The sequence below is a fragment of the Natrix helvetica genome (assembly GCF_964273705.1).
Source record: "Natrix helvetica genome assembly, chromosome: 13".
Classification (NCBI taxonomy): domain Eukaryota; kingdom Metazoa; phylum Chordata; class Lepidosauria; order Squamata; family Natricidae; genus Natrix; species Natrix helvetica.
This window is the reverse complement of record NC_138557.1, coordinates 1,706,665-1,723,946: the sequence shown is the minus strand read 5'-3', so window position 1 is coordinate 1,723,946 and position 17,282 is coordinate 1,706,665. Positions and strand designations below refer to the sequence as shown.

General features: G+C 45.5%; 1 protein-coding gene across 1 annotated transcript; it reads left to right on the top strand.

Moving 5' to 3' along the window:
- Positions 1–11,167: 11,167 nt before the first annotated feature.
- On the top strand, positions 11,168–15,960 carry ZFAND2A (zinc finger AN1-type containing 2A). Its single transcript, XM_081966156.1, has 7 exons — positions 11,168–11,411; positions 12,142–12,226; positions 12,372–12,466; positions 13,808–13,939; positions 14,857–15,008; positions 15,402–15,464; positions 15,692–15,960. The coding sequence occupies exons 2-7, from the start codon at positions 12,172–12,174 to the stop codon at positions 15,708–15,710; spliced, it is 516 nt and encodes a 171-aa protein (XP_081822282.1). The 5' UTR covers positions 11,168–11,411; positions 12,142–12,171; the 3' UTR covers positions 15,711–15,960.
- The last annotated feature ends 1,322 nt before the right edge of the window (positions 15,961–17,282 follow it).

The following is a 17,282-nucleotide window of genomic DNA, read 5'->3' as shown; positions in this document are numbered from 1 at the left end:
GCAGGAAGCCATTTCTGCAAACCCCTTTGCTGATTTTAGACCTGGCGTTTTGGTGGTGCTGAAATCAAATCAGATTGAAATAAAGAAACTGAAAATAAAAACAAAAGTCAGGTAGGGAGAGGTGTTGGCAGGTGTTTAGGCCTCCCAATGGATTAAGCATCCTAGGGGAGTAGCCTTAATTCCTAGACCAGCAGCCGGAGGTCCTAAGGAGAGCTGAGCGAAGGCCAGCAGGACAGAACCTCGGACAGCTCCGAATGGATGTTGAGCTGAGTCTTCTCAACGACTGCTCCACTCCAAGCCCAGAGCGAGCAGAAGGTTGAAAATAGGTTTCAGGGAACTCTTTTGAGTCTCTAGTGGTATAGGAGGGCAGATGTCCTTTCATGGCATTCACAGCATCATCCACTGAGATCATGACTGATGAAGAGGCTGTGGTCCATCTTGTCAATTGTACTAGGCACGCTCAATTTATCAAAGTCCCTTGGTGCTCTCTGAGCTTGGTTGTTTTCTTGCAGACGTTTCATGACCCAACTAGGGAACATCAGTGCTAGAAAGGAGTGAGGCTTATTCTCTGTTTCTATTCTAGTGGCTGTAGGTGATCCTAGAGGTTCTTTAATTGGGCTGTTTACTGTTGGCCGGTTTAGCACTTCCTTCCTTCCTTCCTTCCTTCCTTCCTTCCTTCCTTCCTTCCTTCCTTCCTTCCTTCCTTCCTTCCTTCCTCTCTTGATTCCCTTTCTCATTCTCCTTCCTGATAGCGCAATGGTTAGAATGCAATACTGCAGGCTAATTCTGCCCACTGCCAGGAGTTCAATCCTGACCGGCTCCAGGTTGACTCAGCCTTCCGTCCTTCCAAGTTGGGCAAAATGAGGAGCCAGATTGTTGGGGGGCAAGAGGCCGACTCTGTAAACTGCTTAGAGAGGGCTGTAAAAGCACTATGAAGCGGCATATAAGTCTACGTGCTGCTGATATGGTGAAGCATTCTTGTCCCAATTCCCCCCATCTCTGGCTTCCTCTAGAGTTTTCCATCATGCTGCCATTAGCATCATCTTAACCGGCCTTACAAGGATCGCACCTTCAGTTCGTTCTCACCTCCAATTCTCCCAGCTCGTAATTTCTGGATATAAAAAGCAGTTATCCTGGATGGGCTTAGGGTGAATTAAAGCCAGGAAGTTTTGGTGGCCTTTCCCCTTTAAACTCCCCCCGTGGAGGGTATCAGGAAGCTTAATTCATTCATATGTGTATAGGGCTTTGAAATACTACAAGAGGCCAAAGTGTTATTATTGTCTCTGAAGAGCCTCTCCATGCTCCGTGTTGCTGTAGGAGTCCATTAGCTCGGTTAGGTGCACAGAGGGTTGGCCTTGCACCCAAATGCGCGTTTTTATTGATAAACATCCTTCTCCGGTAATTAAACTGGGGGGGGGGAGAGGAAAAGGGGTTTAACTCTCTGGGTAGATCGTCTGCAAAGGTGAAGCTGCATCGTAGTTAGATTTTTATCAAGGCCTCGCCATCTCTTTCCTGGAGCCTTCTCTATTTCAAAAGAAGCGAGCTGCTTCTTCAGAATATAATTTCTCATACCTGAGCAACGGCAGGAGAGTTTAAAAAATCACAGCACTGGATATCCTTGGACCTTTTCTGGACCCTGTAGGTGGGCAATTCTGGGGATTGCAATGCCAGCCACTGAGCAGGTATCAGACTTGCACCTGTATCCAGGTACAGCAATGAAGCTCAACTCTTCAAACATCACTTGGGATTCAGGGATTTGCTTGGAGTGAAAATTCACAGACCCGTTGCAACTAGATCAGCTGTTGCATCCCAGTCAAAAAAGACGACGAGGGAGCATAGATTTGCCTCTTGTAGAACATCTGTGGTGAGCTCTACGTCTTTGTCTGCTCCAGGATTTAAACCTTGGATCTTCTCCTCCAGTTTTTCAGGGCAATGTAGCCATTCTCTTCCTGGCTTAGAGGTTCGATGACATCTATTTCATGTATACATAGCAGTTGTGTCTAGCCCGAGAAACATTAGTTATTATCTTCCTAGCTTTGACAAGAAGAGGAGGAAAAGGAGAAGGAGAAGGAGAAGGAGAAGGAGAAGGAGAAGGAGAAAGAGAAGAATTATGGGATCCTTGGTGCTCTTCAAGTTTGATTGTTTTTCTGGAGACATTTCATGACCAATCTAGGTAACATCATTAGTGCTAAAAAAGGGGAGGGGAGGATGAGGAAGAAGAGGAAGAAGAAGAGGAGGAGGAGGAGGAGAGGAGGAGGAGAAGAGGAAGAGGAAGAGGAGGAGGAAGAAGAGGAGGAGGAGGGGTGAAAGAGGAGGAAGAAGATGAAGAAGAGGAGGAAAGGAGAAGAGGAGGAGGAAGGAGAGGAAGAAGAGCCACTTCCTCTGGGCCTCCAATCCAACCAAAGAGCAAGATCCCATATCACAAAGGAGAAGTTCACAAGAGCCTGAACAGCAGAAGCCAACAGTTGGCAAAAACAGCAACCGGCCACCAAAACCCACGGCTGGAAGAGCTTGAAGCTTTGGGGGTTCCTTGGTGAAAGACCGAGTGGGGGGGGCTGTGACCCCACCCTGAAGTTGGCTTGGTGCTGATTTTTTCCCTGGGAAAGCTGAAGGGTGCAAGAAGCGACTTCCTTCCTTCCTTCCCCAGCGCAGCTGTGTTTGTGTGTTGGGGGGGGGGCAGAAGCCCCCCAATTAGAGCTCTTGTCCCACAGCCATGGATCAATTAAAGTTGTCGACATGTCGGCGTTTCCCTTCTGAAAGATCCCAGTGAGATTTCCCAGGATCTGCCGGCAGCCCTGGAGCGCCTGAGGGGCCGCGTGCATCTTTTAATATTTAATTGCATAATTGCCTTTGAATTGCTAAGCGTCTTTCTCCTACATTCTCCAACAAGGCTGGATTTAAGCTGTGCAGGTAATCCTCGACTTACAACAGTTCACTTAATGGCCATTTGGAGCTACGACGCCACTGAAAAGAGCGACTTAGGACCAGTTTTCACACTTATGATGTGATTTGCATTATTGACAACTGACTTGCATTTATGACGGTCACAGTGTCCCCTGGGTCACGTGATCCCCTTTTGCAACCTTCTGACAAGCCAAGTCCTGGGGAAAGCCAGATTCACTTAACAACCGTGTGACTAATTTAAGGACTGCAGGGATTCACTTAGCAAACGTGGCGAGGAAAGTCGTAAAATGGGGCAAGACTCACTTAACAAATATAACTCAATTAGCAAAATAAATTTTGGGCTCAGTTGTGATGTACGCTGAGGTCTTATATATTAAGGAACAATAGAATAACACAGTGGGGACTGGGGGGGGAACCTTGGAGGTCTTCTAGTCCAACCCTGCTCAAGCAGGAAACCCTAGGCCATTCCAGACAAGTGGCTGTCCAGCCTCAAAGGGATGGTTTGAGTTCTGAAGGGGTGTTTGAGGAGGGCAGCATTGTTTACATATAGTCCTCAACTTATGACCAATTGCTTAGTGAACATTTGAACTTACGACCGACTTTCCTGGGGGGTATTTTTAGCTCCGTTCCGAAGTTCTCTTCTCCTCTCCTGCAGTTACGTGGCTGCACATTGTTCGTTTGTCAACTGGCTCGCATTTACAGTTGTTTGCAGCATCCAGTGGTTACATGGCCACATTATACAACAGTTTGTAAAATGGGTTCACTTAGCAACTGTGGTTTTACTTAATAGCCACTGCAAGAAAGGTCATAAAATTAGGTCAACTACACGGGTGACCTGATTTATGATCATCACGACTTGAAGGAAGGGAGGGTGGGAGGAAAAGGAGGGAAGGGAAGGGAGAAAGGAAGGAAGGGAGGAAGGAAGGAAGGAAAAGGAGGGAAGGGAAGGGAGAAAGGAAGGAAGGAAGGGAGGGAGAAAGGAAGGAAGGAAAAGGAGGGAAGGGAAGAGAGGGAGGAAGGAAGGAAAAGGAGGGAAGGGAAGGGAGGAAGGAAGGGAGGAAGAAGACAAAACATACAAACGATCAAGCAGAAAGCAATGCCCTAATCAAGGAACTACCAAGGAGAAAACCGCACTCCCACGATCACCGACAGAGCCACCGCTGGCGTATGAACAGGGAGCAAACCCCATTGTGGGTGTGCACTACGCACAATCAAGGCTTGCTCCTCAGCGCTCCAGGATCGTGGAAACGCGAGGGCCGAGTTGGGAACGCCTAAGCAGTTATCGCTTAAGAGACCGTGCGTGTCCATCCCGGCTTCTCTGCGTCCCAAGGACACCTGGTTTGTGTGATTCCGTTTTGTCACGTCTTCTATTTATGACATCCAGGGCCTGCAGCAAATTTCTTGACAATTCTGAGCATTAAATATAATTTGTCCGTTCTCCAGGCCGCCTCTGCCATTATGAATTTTTTATCTGGCCCCCGCTCTTCAAATTATCGGCCATCAGCAAAAGTTTACTGTTGTTGCTAAAATATCAATTTGGCACGAGGCTTCCAATCCGACACCATAATTGCAAAGTTACATTTTATGATTACAGGGAGACATTGGTTAATAGGCAGGAGACGGAGGGCTTGGAAGATTCGGGAGGCTGGTGCTGCTCTCTGCTGGTAGGATTTTGCCCCTGGTTTTGACCGACAAATTCTGGCAGAAACTTGGACCGTTTTATCATAGGACATGGAATAACAGAGTTGGAAAGGACCCTGGAGGTCTTCTAGTCCAACCCCCTGCTGAAGCAGGAGACTCTGCAATGCTCCGGCTGCCCAGTCTTTTCTGGAAAAGCTCCAGTAATGGAGCGTTCACAACTTCTGGAGGCAAAGTTTCTCACTGATGAACTGTTCTAAATGTCATAAATTCCTCCTTATTGTGACTATGGATCTCAGAATGCAGAATAACAGTTGGAAGGGACCTTGGAGGTCTTCTAGTCCAACCCCCAGCTAAGCAGGAGATCCTATACGTATCATTTTCAGACAAGTGGCTGTCAGCCTCTTCTCAAAGGTCTCCAGTGATGAAGCACCCACAATTTATGGGGGCCAGCTGTTCCACTGGTTTAATGTTCTCACTGTCAGGAAATTTCTCCTTAATTCTAGGTTGCTTCTCCCCTTGATTAGTTTCCATCCATTGCTTCTTGTCCCGTCCTCAGGGGCTTTGGAGAATAAGTTGATCCCCTTTTCTTTGTGGCAGCCCCTCAAATTCTGGAAGTCTGCTATCATGTCGCCCCTAGTCCTTCTCTTGTTTAGCCTAGACATACCCAACTCTTGCAACCGCTCATCATATGCTTTAGCTTCCAGATCCCTCATCTTCTTGGTTGCTCTTCTCTTTCTAGAATCCACCAGCTCAAGATACATTCCAGGTGTTATTTTTAAAGTAGATAGAGGCTTTTTTTAGTACACGGTGGCTCAGTGGCTAAGACGCTGAGCGTGTCGATCAGAAAGGTCAGCAGTTCGGCGGTTCGAATCCCTAGCACCGCATAATGGAGTGAGCTCCCGTGTTTTGTCCCAGCTTTTGCCAACCGAGCAGTTCGAAAGCACGTAAAAAATGCAAATGGAAAAATAGGAACCACTTTGGTGGGAAGGGAACAGCGTTCCGTGGGCCTTCGGCGTTGAGTCATGCCGGCCACATGACCACGGAGACGTCTTCGGACAGCGCTGGCTCTTCGGCTTTGAAACGGAGATGAGCACCGCCCCCTAGAGTCGGGAACGACTAGCACAGATGTGCAAGGGAAACCTTTACCTTTACCTTGTGCCTTTTTTTGGCAGGATACAGACAACACCTTGAGGCATATATTCTAAAATCCTGAATCAAATCTTTCTTGAACTGCCCCAAACCCAGCAAGAAGCTGTTGCCATCTAGTGGCAGACAGTTCCAAATGCAGGTCAGAGCTGATAATTCATTGAATGAGGAATGGACACTGTTTGTCTTCTATTCTCTTCATTTGATCAGAGAGTTGAGATAAGGAGAAAAAGAAAGAAAGGAAGGAAGGAAGGAAGGAAGGAAGGATGGAAGGAAGGAAGGAAGGAAGGAAGGAAGGAAGGAAGGAAGGAAGGAAGGAAATGATATTAATTCAGCTTCTTTGGCGTTTGTCACTCAACCAACCTCTTCTTACATGCCCAGTAATAACTGTCAAAGGGTTTCGTAGTTTAATATTTAATAAACTGCTGAAGTTCAAGGGGAAATGGAAAATTGAACCTACCTAACCAATTCCGTTGTATTTATTTTGTACAATGACAATAAAGGCTGCACTACTATACAGAAGAGACCACCCCGAACTTCTGAATTGCCACTTAGATTTGGGGCAGCCTAATTTGTTGCTGGGCTCAAAGATCATTAGCCACTTTGGCTGGGGGTGATGAGATTTGGAGTCCAAGAACATTGGAGGAGGGGAGGAACATGGGGCTTTTTTCCATTTTCCTAACAGTCTGCTGCCCATTGCCACACTTCTGTGACAAACGCCATCTCCTTGCCCAGAAGGCATTCAAGAGATTCGGCTGGTAAATTTGGTGTGCCTCCACCAGGAGAGACAGAGGGGGAGAGAGCAGCAGCTATTCTCGAAATAATGAATCTTAAGAAGGCCATTAAAGTTGTAGGCCGCCTCTTCATTATTTCTCTTTAAAGTTATTTATTAACCCAGAATTGCTATCGTCATATTTCACTTTTATTTGCAATCTCCCCTGGGCTAAAGTGTTATATATTAATCTTGCAGGTTAGAATTCTTTTAATGGTGCTTCTGGAGTTATATACTGCCCTTAATTTTATTAGTTTGGGTGGTATATTAAATTATGGCAGAGAAAATGTGCAAAAATGAAAATGCTCTAGAAGGATTTCCCCTCTTCTTGCCAGGGGTGGATAAGAGTCCTCTTACTTACCCAAATGCTGTAGACTTGCGACATTGAAAAGATAAAAGTAATGTCTTTTTTTTCTTCCCCCCCCCTTTTTTTTTGAGTCAAATTTGGCTCCTGGCGATTGTATGGATAGATCTGTGCTGTTTTCCAATGAAATCGAATGATTTGCTAATGTCTTCTGGGATGGTCTTTTAGGTTCCCTATTTCACCTACAATCCTGGAAATTCCTGGTAGGAAGGAGGGAAGGAGAGAAGGAAAGGAGAGAAGGAAGGAAGGAAGGAAGGAAGGAAGGAAGGAAGGAAGGAAGGAAGGAAGGAAGGAAGGAAGAAAAGGAAGGAAAGAAGAAAAGAAGAGGGAAGTTAGCAAAGTAGAAAGAAAGGACGGAGGGGAAGGAAGGTGGGAAGGAAGAAAAGGAGACAATGAAGGAAGATAGGAAAGTGAGAAGGAAGATAAGAGGAAGGGAAGGAAAGAAGGAACATAGGAATGTGGGTGGGAAGGAGGGAGGGAGGAAAGGAGAGAAGGAAAGAAGGAAAGGAGGGGAGGAAGAAAAGAAGGAGGGAAGGAAGTTAGCAAAGTAGGAAGAAAACACAGAGGGAGGGGAGGGAAGGAAGACATGGAGAAGGAAGAGAAGGAGGCAATGAAGGAAGTTAGGAAAATGGGAAGGAATAAAAGAAGGAGGGAAGGGAAGGAAGGGAAGGGAAAGAAGGAATGTAGGAAGGTGGGAGGAAGGAAGGAAGGAAGAGCAGATTTTAACTTTGCCCCCTTTCAATCTTTCTGGCAACTGGCCTGATTTCCTCTCCTTCCCCCCCACCCACCCCCAGCTCCCCTTAATCCTGGGCTGCTAGGACATGTAACCTCCCCCCCCCTTTCCGATTCATGCTGGCTCTTGCTAATTAAATTCTGCTTTCCGAGCACTTTCCCATTTGCCAAATCCCTGCAAATCATTTCTAACCCTTCCCACTCCTGGGCCGCTAAGCCAGCCGCTCTAATCTCTCCCCTCGTCTCGTTGTGATCTTTCCTGGGCGCGCGTGCGAGAGCAAAGGCAGGGGCTGGCGCTTTGCTTCCCCAGATCTCAGGAGCCCCAAAAATGTGTCAGGAGAAGGGGAGAGCGTCTAAAAATAGACCCACTTAAGACCTTAGCTAATTTCTAATCCTTGTCCTCTTTTTTTTTTAAAAAAGGATGCCTCTCTCTCTCTCTCTCTCTCTCTCTCTCTCTCTCTCTCTCTCTCTCTCTCTCTCTGCCTGGGCCAGCTGGGCTCCGTCTCTCTGTTTGGATTTGCAAGCTTCCTTAAGAACCTGAAATCCGCTGCACAAGCGCTGGCTTTGTTATCTTCTTGTGGGCACCTCCTCTATCAAACCACACAGCCCATGATCCTGGTCTCAGCCCAGCTAAGAACATAAGCCCAGGAACGCTGCCGCAGCGCAGGGTTTCGTGGCTCCTCTTCGGAGAGAGTGACTCACTTCGGTTTGGCTCCCAGGGAGAGCAATTTAGGCTGAGCTCTTCGCTCAGTTGGGACCTCTGGCCTCCTCGGCTGTCAAGAAGCCAGGAGGGGGTTCCCTGTCCCACCACCACCACCACCACCACCACCACGGACAAGTGGGTGGGATCCTCCTCTGAGCAGGAAGCTGGCAAGCCAGCAAGCCAACTGCATGGCCAGCAGCAGGGAACTGTCCCAGCCTAAGGGCCAGGGTTCAAGAAGGCCAGGAGCTGGGCAGAAGGTTGACCTCTGGTCGCGCTCCATCTTCTCCAGAAGGACCCCAGGGGTATCTGATGGGTGGTGTGGCCTTCTTCTCCCAGGCAGGAATCAGAACTAAGAGGCCTTGATTCAGGATACACTTTTCTTCTGAGGAGAGGCTGCCTGTCAGGCCTGCAGCCATCTTTTATTTTGGGATCTTTGGCCTGCCACACTTTCTATTATTCTGCTATGCATTTTCTATTGTGGGGAAATGGGAGAGGGGATTTTATGGAGTTAGATGCTATGCAGCCATAACAATATTCTTTCTAGAAAGGCAAAGTCATCCTTTGTCTTTGCACCTCTGCACCTGACCGGAACTGGATGGGTGGAACTGCCAGCATGGCAGTGGGAGATAGGAACATGGGATGGACTGGTGGGTGTGGGGGCAAGATCTTGAACTTTCAACTGGGTGGGGAAAATGGGGAAGCTTTCAGATTCGGGTTTCCCCAGATGTGCCAACGTGGCTCTCTTCATCAATTGGAACTCTGAGGAATCCTTTGCCTCGGACTCTGATTTAATTTTGGATGCTATTTGGAACTCTGACACCTTGTGCTAGAAGGGGTTTGAGTGGGCTTAGCCCACAATGGCTGGGTTCACCCAACCTCTGAGCCAAGATGCTGCATTGGGGTTTAGCAGAGTATGGAAACCCAAGCATTGTGTTTCCATTCAGCCGAGTTGTACTTGGACAAATGGGGTTTGCATGATGAATGAAGCCAGGCAGATGCCTCCACCCCAGGAGGAGCATGTAAAGGGATGGGGGATAAACAGGGAACCAAGTAAGGTTGGGTCTTCATCTGGGGTCTTATGGGTCCCATTGTGCACAGTGACTCCTCATGGCCCCCATTGGGTTATTTTTTTTTTAAATCAGATTTTAATGGGAAGCACCAGTTTTTCCTCCAGTTGTAAGAGTCCTAAAAGTGGATCAGGATGAGGTTCTTGTTGGTCAGACTGTTGTTTCTTTCAGGTCTTTCCCATGTATCTCTGCGATGGTTGCAAACAGGTTGAAAATCCTATTAAAGTGTGCCCCACACGCCCAAGGCTGCCCTTTGCCTTCTCTTTCTTTTTCTTGTTTTTCTCCTTCTCCAACTTTCTTCTCCTTTTCCTTCTCTTTCTGTACCACTCCTTCTCATTCTTGTTCTCCTTCTCCTCCACCTTTTTTCTCCTTCACTCCTTTGCCTTCCTTCTCCCTCTCTTTCTCCTCCCTTTTTTTCTTTTCCTTTCTTTCCCCTTTTCCTTCTCCCTCTCCTTCTCTTCCTCCTCCCTTCTCCTTTTTCTTTTCCTTCTCTTTCTCCTTCACTCCTTCTTCTCTATCCTTCCTCCTCCTCCTCCTGTTTGATGAACCCGCAATGCTCTGGAGCATGAAATGTGGCTTTAGTCCAACCTTTTAATATTGCCCTTTTGACACATGTTGGATAATACAAACATGTTAAAAGAAACTAGAAACTCTGTGCACTTTTGTTTATCTGATGCAACATCCGTGAGTCAGAGCTGGATGAGACGGAAACAGGAACTGCTTAGTCACCGGTAAGGTCCCATATCCTGAAGTTACTCCCGTGTTTTCTAGCATTTTCTAGAATAACAGAATTGGAAGGGACTGTGGAAGTCTTCTAGTCCAACTCTGCTCAAACAGGAGAAGTTGGAATGAGACCACAAATTCTGGAGATAATAACAATATCAACAACAATCTATTAAATTTGTATGCCCCCTGACTCTAAATGACTCCAGTCAGCTGACAAGAATCAAAGACCCCCCCCTCAAAAAATATTTAAAAATAAATAAAAATCTGGAAGCACCAATAATAATTATTATTAATAAGAAAGCTAAAAAGAAAAATTCTGATTTCTATATTGTTTGTGTTTTATCTGTTCTTATTGCAGGGCACTTAAAATGTTGTGAGATGGGCGGAAATATAATTTGAATTTATTTATCGTTCAGCCACCTAGAGTGACATATTTGAGATCAGTGGCTATATAAATCGATTTATTATTATCACCATGGGTGATGATCAACCCAAGTGGGAAAAAGCAAGCCAGGGCTGCTTTTCCAAGGCCCTTCAGCCAAACGCGTGTTTGCTCTGTGGGTCATGTGCAGGGTCTCGAGTTCAAATCTCAGCAAAAGCGAGGAGGAGGAGGAGGAGGAGGAGGAGGAGGAGGAAAGAAAGAAAAAAAGAGAAAAAGACAAAGACAAAGAAAGATAGAGAGAAAGAAAGAAAGAAAGAAAGAAAGAAAGAAAAGGAAAGAAAGAAAGAAAAGGAGAGAAAAAGAAAGAGAGAGAAAGAAAGAAAGAAAGGAAAGGAGAGAAAAAGAAAGAAAAAGGAAGAAGAAAAGGAAAGAAAGAGAAAGAAAGACAAGGAGAGAAAAAGAACGAAAAGAGAAAGGAAGAAGAAAAGGAAATAAAGAAAACGAAAGAGAAAGAGGGAGAAAGAACGAAAGAAAGAAAGAAAGAAAGAAAGAAAGAAAGAAAGAAAGAAAGAAAGAAAGAAAGAAAGAAAGAAAGAAAGAAAGAAAGAAAGCTAACTCACGCTTAGGGCAGCCAGGAGGCGGGGCACCCTGATTCAGCGAAACGCAAAGCCGGGGTTCCCGTGATTGGTCGATGACGTTGCCAAAGTCGGCTCTGATTGGGCGGCCTGGAGAAAGCAGTAAAATATGATTCAGCAGAATCGCGCTCAGTTGCATAAAGCGCTGCGGGGCTGGAGACGGGCGCTTGTGTGTGTTGTTGTGTGTTGTTGTGTGTTGTTGTGTATACAGACCACCGGCTTTTTTCCTGTGCTTTTCGGGCAGATCCTGCGAGGTTTATTTCCCCGCCCGCCCACCTTGGAGAGGACCGACACGGGAGTGCGTTCCAACGGCTTGCTAAACCCAGTGGGGTTGACTAAGTAGGTTGTGTGAATGCGTTCCTCTTGGGGTTTGTGCGTGTGTGTTGGGTCAGTCCTCTCCCTTTGGGGTTGTTTAGCCAACTAGGGTTAAAGTCCTTGCGGGAATGCAATCCCGGGTAGAGTGATTATGTTGAAGTTCTGTATTCGAATTCTGGCTTATTTATTAAAAGTATGTGGCTTTCTGAAGGGGAATCTCTACGACTTAGAACTTCTGGGGCTGATTGTGGTTCTTAGTGGGAAAGAGAAAGGGGTTAATTTATTTTCCAAAGCACCAACTCTATACCACTTTTTCGTGCGGCTGTTGATAAAAATAGGAGAGCCAACGGGAGGAGGAGAGAAGAGGAAGAATAATAATAACAACAGCAACAACAACAACAACAACTTGGAATTAAGGAGAAAATTCCTAGCACTGAAGACAACCTGTGGAACAGCTTGCCACCAGAAGTTGTGAATGGAAGTTTTTAAGGAGATTGGACAATTATTTATCTGAAATGGTATAGGCAGGGCTTCCTGACTGCGCAGGGGGCTGGACTAGAAGACCTCTAAGGTCTCTTCCAGCTTTATTATGATTCTGACCTTGGGGGTTTTTTTGGCACAGGGATGGCTGAGGTCAAGGGGAAGCTTTATTTTCAATGTGACTTAACAGTGACTACAGAAGTCGCCCGTGTCAGCACTGGGTGTGAGTCTTGCTGCTGTGCGTCCTGTAAGAAAACCAGATGTTTCCTTCTAGGTAACCCTAATTCTGGGGGCTTCTGAAGAAATGGAATTCCCAGACCTAGGACAACACTGCTGGGAGAAGAGCTGCAGGCGGCTGGGTAGGGATGACGGGAAGAGGAGGTGTGAGCTGGGTGTCCCCCTCCTTTAAGGGATAACCGCAACCCTCGCGATTTGGGAAGACCTCTTGCGTTAGGATGAATCCAACTTAACGTGTTTGCTGTGGGTTTTTTTTCCCCTCTGCAGATTTTCTTCCTCTGAAATGTGACGCCTGCAAGGAGCTTTTCTGCAAAGATCACATTATCTACAGCCGACACAATTGTTCTTTGGCACATAAGAAGGTGATCCGTATTTATGGCATTAGGAAACGGGGACGGAGAGTGTGTCAATGCATAACTAGCGGTGCAAAAATGCTGGTATTGTTGGAACAGTTTTTAAACTTGCCCTTTGTGCCAGCGGCTCTTCTTGAAGGTTGGCATTCTCCCAAAGGTGCTTTTTCAGGAGGCAAGTTTTCTTTCTTTTTTTCCTTTCTTTTGAGAAGATGTTTCGCCCAGTGGTGAAATTCATTTTTTTTTTACTACCAGTTCTGTGAGCGTGGCAGGGGAAGGTTACTGCAAAATCCCCGTTTCCTCCCGATCAGCTGGGACTCGGGAGGCAGAAAATAGATGCAGGTGGGGCCAGCCAGAGGTGGTATTTACCGGTTCTCCGAACTACTCAAAAGTTCCGCTACCGGTTCTCCAGAACCTGTCAGAACCTGCTTGATTTCACCCCAAGTTTTGCCTCTCATCCAAGAAGCTCTGACAGTATAATGGGGATTTCTATTCCTTGCAGATAGCTGGTCATTTGCCTCCTTTTTAGAGGGTCGTTAAAGCCCTTGGAGGTTTATTTGTGTCCTCTGGGTCCTCCTGGTTCCTGTAGTCTGCCATTTTTCCTCTGGACCTTTAGCTATACAATTTGGGATGAAGACCCTTGGAATGGGGTGGGAGGAGGGATGGATTTCCAGAGAGAGAAATTGCAGAGTATAGGAACCATTTGCACTTCTCAGGTGGCCCTCAGAACACAGATTAAACTCCAAGTGGCCTCAACGACCCTCTCAAAGGATGCAAATGACCAGCTCTGTCTGCAAGGAATATAAATCCTTCCATTCCCCACCATCCAGTCAGAACTGAGGAAGCTTCTTGGATGAGAAGCAAAACATCTTAAAAAGAAAAAAAACAAGAAAGTCCAGTTGCCTCCTGAAAAAAGCACTTTTGGGACAATTATGACCTGGAGGACGGAGAATCTCTACAGACTTTTAACACTGGCATTGTTTTAAATTGGTAAAGTAGAACTCCTGGTCTATTGTCTAAAATCATGACATGCTGTGAAACTAAGACTTGACAAAGCAGCAAAATAATAATAAAAAAGGGAGGGATTTATTGGAAAAGGTTTTTTTTTTTTAAAAAAATAGCCTTTAGGATAGTTCTGGAAGATGCAAAAAGTTCGTCTTTAAAGTAAGTTTATTGCATTGACAAAAGACTTTTTTCTGTTAAGACTTTGTTAGGGCCTTGTTAGTTGGCAGCATGCAAAGCCAAACAGTTACACCCTTGAGGTTACACCAGGAGTATTTTAGGGACATTTGAAGCACTGACTTACCTTGATTCGTCTTTGCTGACTTCGACCTGATAATTTTTTTGTTTTAGGATGTACAGGTTCCAGTCTGCCCTCTTTGCAACACTCCGGTCCCTATCAGAAAGGGGGAGACGCCCGATGTAGCTGTGGGGGCCCACATGGACCGGGATTGTCAACAGGATCCGGCCCAGCAGAAGCAGAAAGTAAGGGCCTTTCTTAAGAAGCGTGGACCTCTTGAATCTCCTCATTCTTGGAGCCTTCTTTGTCTTTAGAGAGTGACTTTATCTTGCTTTAAGAGCTAATTTGAGCCAAGGATCACATTCCCTTAAAGAGAGTGTTGCGGTGGCCTTAGAGGTGGAGCTCTCGCCTCACAATCACTAGGCTGTGAGTTTGATCCTAGGTAGAGGCAGATATTTCTCTCTCTGGGCACAATGAGAATATATCTGCTGAACAAAACTCCTCATTGGCAACAGGAAGGGCATCCGGCCAATAAACACTCTGCTAGCTCAATTCAGCTGCTCAGACTCCACCCTGCAAGGGATTATGGGGTCCTATGATGATGATGATGATGATGATGATCACTTTCCCTAAAAGGCTGGAAAGAGCACGGCTGGCTGGGGAATTCTGGGAGTTGGAGTCCATGCATCTTAAAAGTTGTTAATGTTGAGAAACACTGGTTTTATGAGGAAGCCAGCTTTAGGTTGGGGCTGGGTCTGAACTGGGGAATCCAGCCCAGAGGTGGTATTCAGCCAGTTCTGACAGGTTCTGGAGAACCAGTAGTGGAAATTTTGAGTAGTTCGGAGAACCGGCAAATAGGCTGGCCACGCCCCTGCTGATCTTCTTCTGTTGCCCTGAACAGGAGAACGGAGCTGGAAAGCAGGTTAGTGGGGTGGGGAGGGAATGGGGATTTTGCAGTATCCTTCCCCTGCCACTCCCACCAAGCCACACCCACAGAACCAGTAGTAAACAAAAATTGAATCCCACCACTGATCCAGCCCCCTGCATTTTACTACCGTAGCAGTTCCAATTTACCAAATAGACCGACGGCTGATAAAGGGTACTAAAGACGAGCATGTAGACCGATTTGGTGTGGTTTTGGCGTGATGTCCTTGGCGTTTAGATCTTCACCAACAAATGCTTCAAAGCGGGCTGCAGAAAGAGAGAGATGATGCGGCTGAATTGTGACCAGTGTCACCAGAACTTCTGTCTTCATCACCGACATCCTTTGGACCACCAATGCCCAGGACGGATTTGGCCCGTCTCCAAAGCTGGGTAAGGCTACTCGGTTGGGAAGTCTACATGATGGACCACTTTGCAGGACATGTCCCAAAATTGGTGGTTTTCAAAGATGGATGGGTCTTGGGAGAAGACCTTAGGAATTTGTCTATTCCAGCTGGCTGAAGAATTGAAGGAATCTGTTATGGGGTGGCTACGGGATATTTTTCAAGGAAGAAGTGAAAATTACAACAAGGAGCCACAGCTTAGTTAACATCAGTTAATGTTTATTCATTAATTTATAGGTTGCTGAGGCCTCAAAACAGGTAGCTTATGAATAACAAAAACCACAATTGTATCAAGTAATAAAAACACCAGATAGTTAATAATGAAACTTTCCTATTCATCGTCAAAAACCCTTCACTTAAATGTGTATTCACTTCCTCCCAGGTGTGCAGCTGTGATGAGGTCCCTGCAATCCAATTCACCCAACTGTCAGCTCTTACAAAATGGGTAAGGTTGGATCTCTTCTGAAGAAATGCCATGCCCAGTTCGAACTTTAGCCCAAAACTTTTGTTATTGATTTCTGAATGTGTCTGACTTAGCTGGTCTGTTCGTATTTGTTGAATATTGTACATGCCTAAAATCCAGCAGGAAGGAAATAATAAGTGGGAATAGAAGTTATGAACCCCAATAAATACCAATTAGCTAATTGCATTTCTGTTTTTCGTTTGTTTCAGATGCAAAGCAAAAAGTTGATGTATACCACCAGTGTCAAACTCGACTGTGTCATGTGACATATCGCGACTTTTGTTGCCTTGGCGGAGCTGGGGTGGGTGTGGCCTGCGTGTGATGCATCCAGCCCACGGGGCCACCAGTTTGACAGGCCTGACGTATACAGCTGGGATCGAAACCTACCTGAATTCTCCACATAGAGCTGTCCATCTTTAGCTTTTAAAAATTGTACCCTTTTGCACATTTTCTGATTAAAACAGACTCTTTCTATTGTCGTGTCAGTTGGCTTGAATTTAAGTCACAGAACTGCTGAACATGACCAAGACAAGCCATGTTTGAAGCTGCTCACTTTGCGTTGCCTAGGATAATGGCCACAGCAGATTCCTTGATCCAAAATGAAATTCGGCCTTTAACCCAAAGGTGCTTTTTCAAGAGGAAACTGGACTTTGTTTCTCTTTGAAGACATTTCTCTTCTTCAAAGAAAAAAACCAGAAAGTCCAGTTGTCCAGAGACAACTGGACTCTTGACAAAGCACCTTTGGGACAACCGTGACCTGGATGAATGAGACTAGATAGTCTTCATAGACTAGGCTATTCTCAAACTATGGCCCGCCAATGCAAAGTATCCAGCTTGTGGAGTGGTGGGATGAAAAGCAGCTGCCAGCTTGTAAATAAATGCTTTAAAAGTCTTTAAAAACAGCTTTTCAGAGGTTTTTCACAGCCATGTGATCCATTAAAATTCTTTCAAAGTCTTTCAATCATTAAAAGACATTAAACATCTTTAAAAGACTTTAAAAAACAGAATTTCAGATGTTTTTCACAGCCAGGTCCCTGACAGCGAGGGTCATCCACGAGGATGTTATTTTTCAGATGTGAGTGATCCCTGCTGAGTGAAATCTTTCTTTCCAACTTGGTTTTATTTGCAATATATGAATAACCCACAGGGTGTCGCCACCCACAAAACCAGCCCATTTTAAGCTGCCGAATCCTCTTCAAAGACAAGACTTTTCCAAATTCAGCCTTCCAAAAATGCAGATGTCAGGCAGGAATGCTGAACTTCTTTTAAACTAGGTTTCCCCCACTTCTGGAGTCAGAAAGGAGTGGGTTAAATGGGAAAGAGCTATGCAATTTGAAGAAAAATATATATAGTGGTGTAGTGGTTTTTTTCCCTTTGTTTTTTGGTATTCATAAAATAGTGGAGACTGGCACCAAGTTCAAAAATGTGTATTTTTTTTTCATATGGTTAAAAACTCAAGATATATTTATATAATCAGTTTAGAAGAGACTCTGTAGTTCAGGGTTGAATTGTGGGGTCCTTTTCTGAACAAGTTTGCATGCAGACTTTAAATTATCCAAGTAGGTAACAGTGCAAGTTGAAAATTGTTATATTATTTTATTGCAGCTCTGCTGGGTGGGGAATTCTGGGAATTGAAGTCCAGATTGCTTTAAAGAGGAGAAACCTCACTTTAAGACTAAGCAAGCAGACTAGGAAAAAAGTTTGCTACTGTTGCTTTTCCATCAAATTATGAGTTTTATTTTTAGGGGAGGGTGTTGTTAAAAGGAAAATTCAACTTCTTGTGTTTCCTTTCCTTGTGGG

Bases quoted from the DNA above. Each gene is read 5' to 3' on its own strand.
- ZFAND2A (XM_081966156.1), top strand. From the start codon at position 12,172: ATGGAATTCCCAGACCTAGGACAACACTGCTGGGAGAAGAGCTGCAGG. The intron at 12,227-12,371 runs GTAGGGATGACG...TCCCCTCTGCAG, and splicing joins GAAGAGCTGCAGGCGGCTGG to ATTTTCTTCCTCTGAAATGT. The intron at 15,009-15,401 runs GTAAGGCTACTC...ACTTCCTCCCAG, and splicing joins TGGCCCGTCTCCAAAGCTGG to GTGTGCAGCTGTGATGAGGT.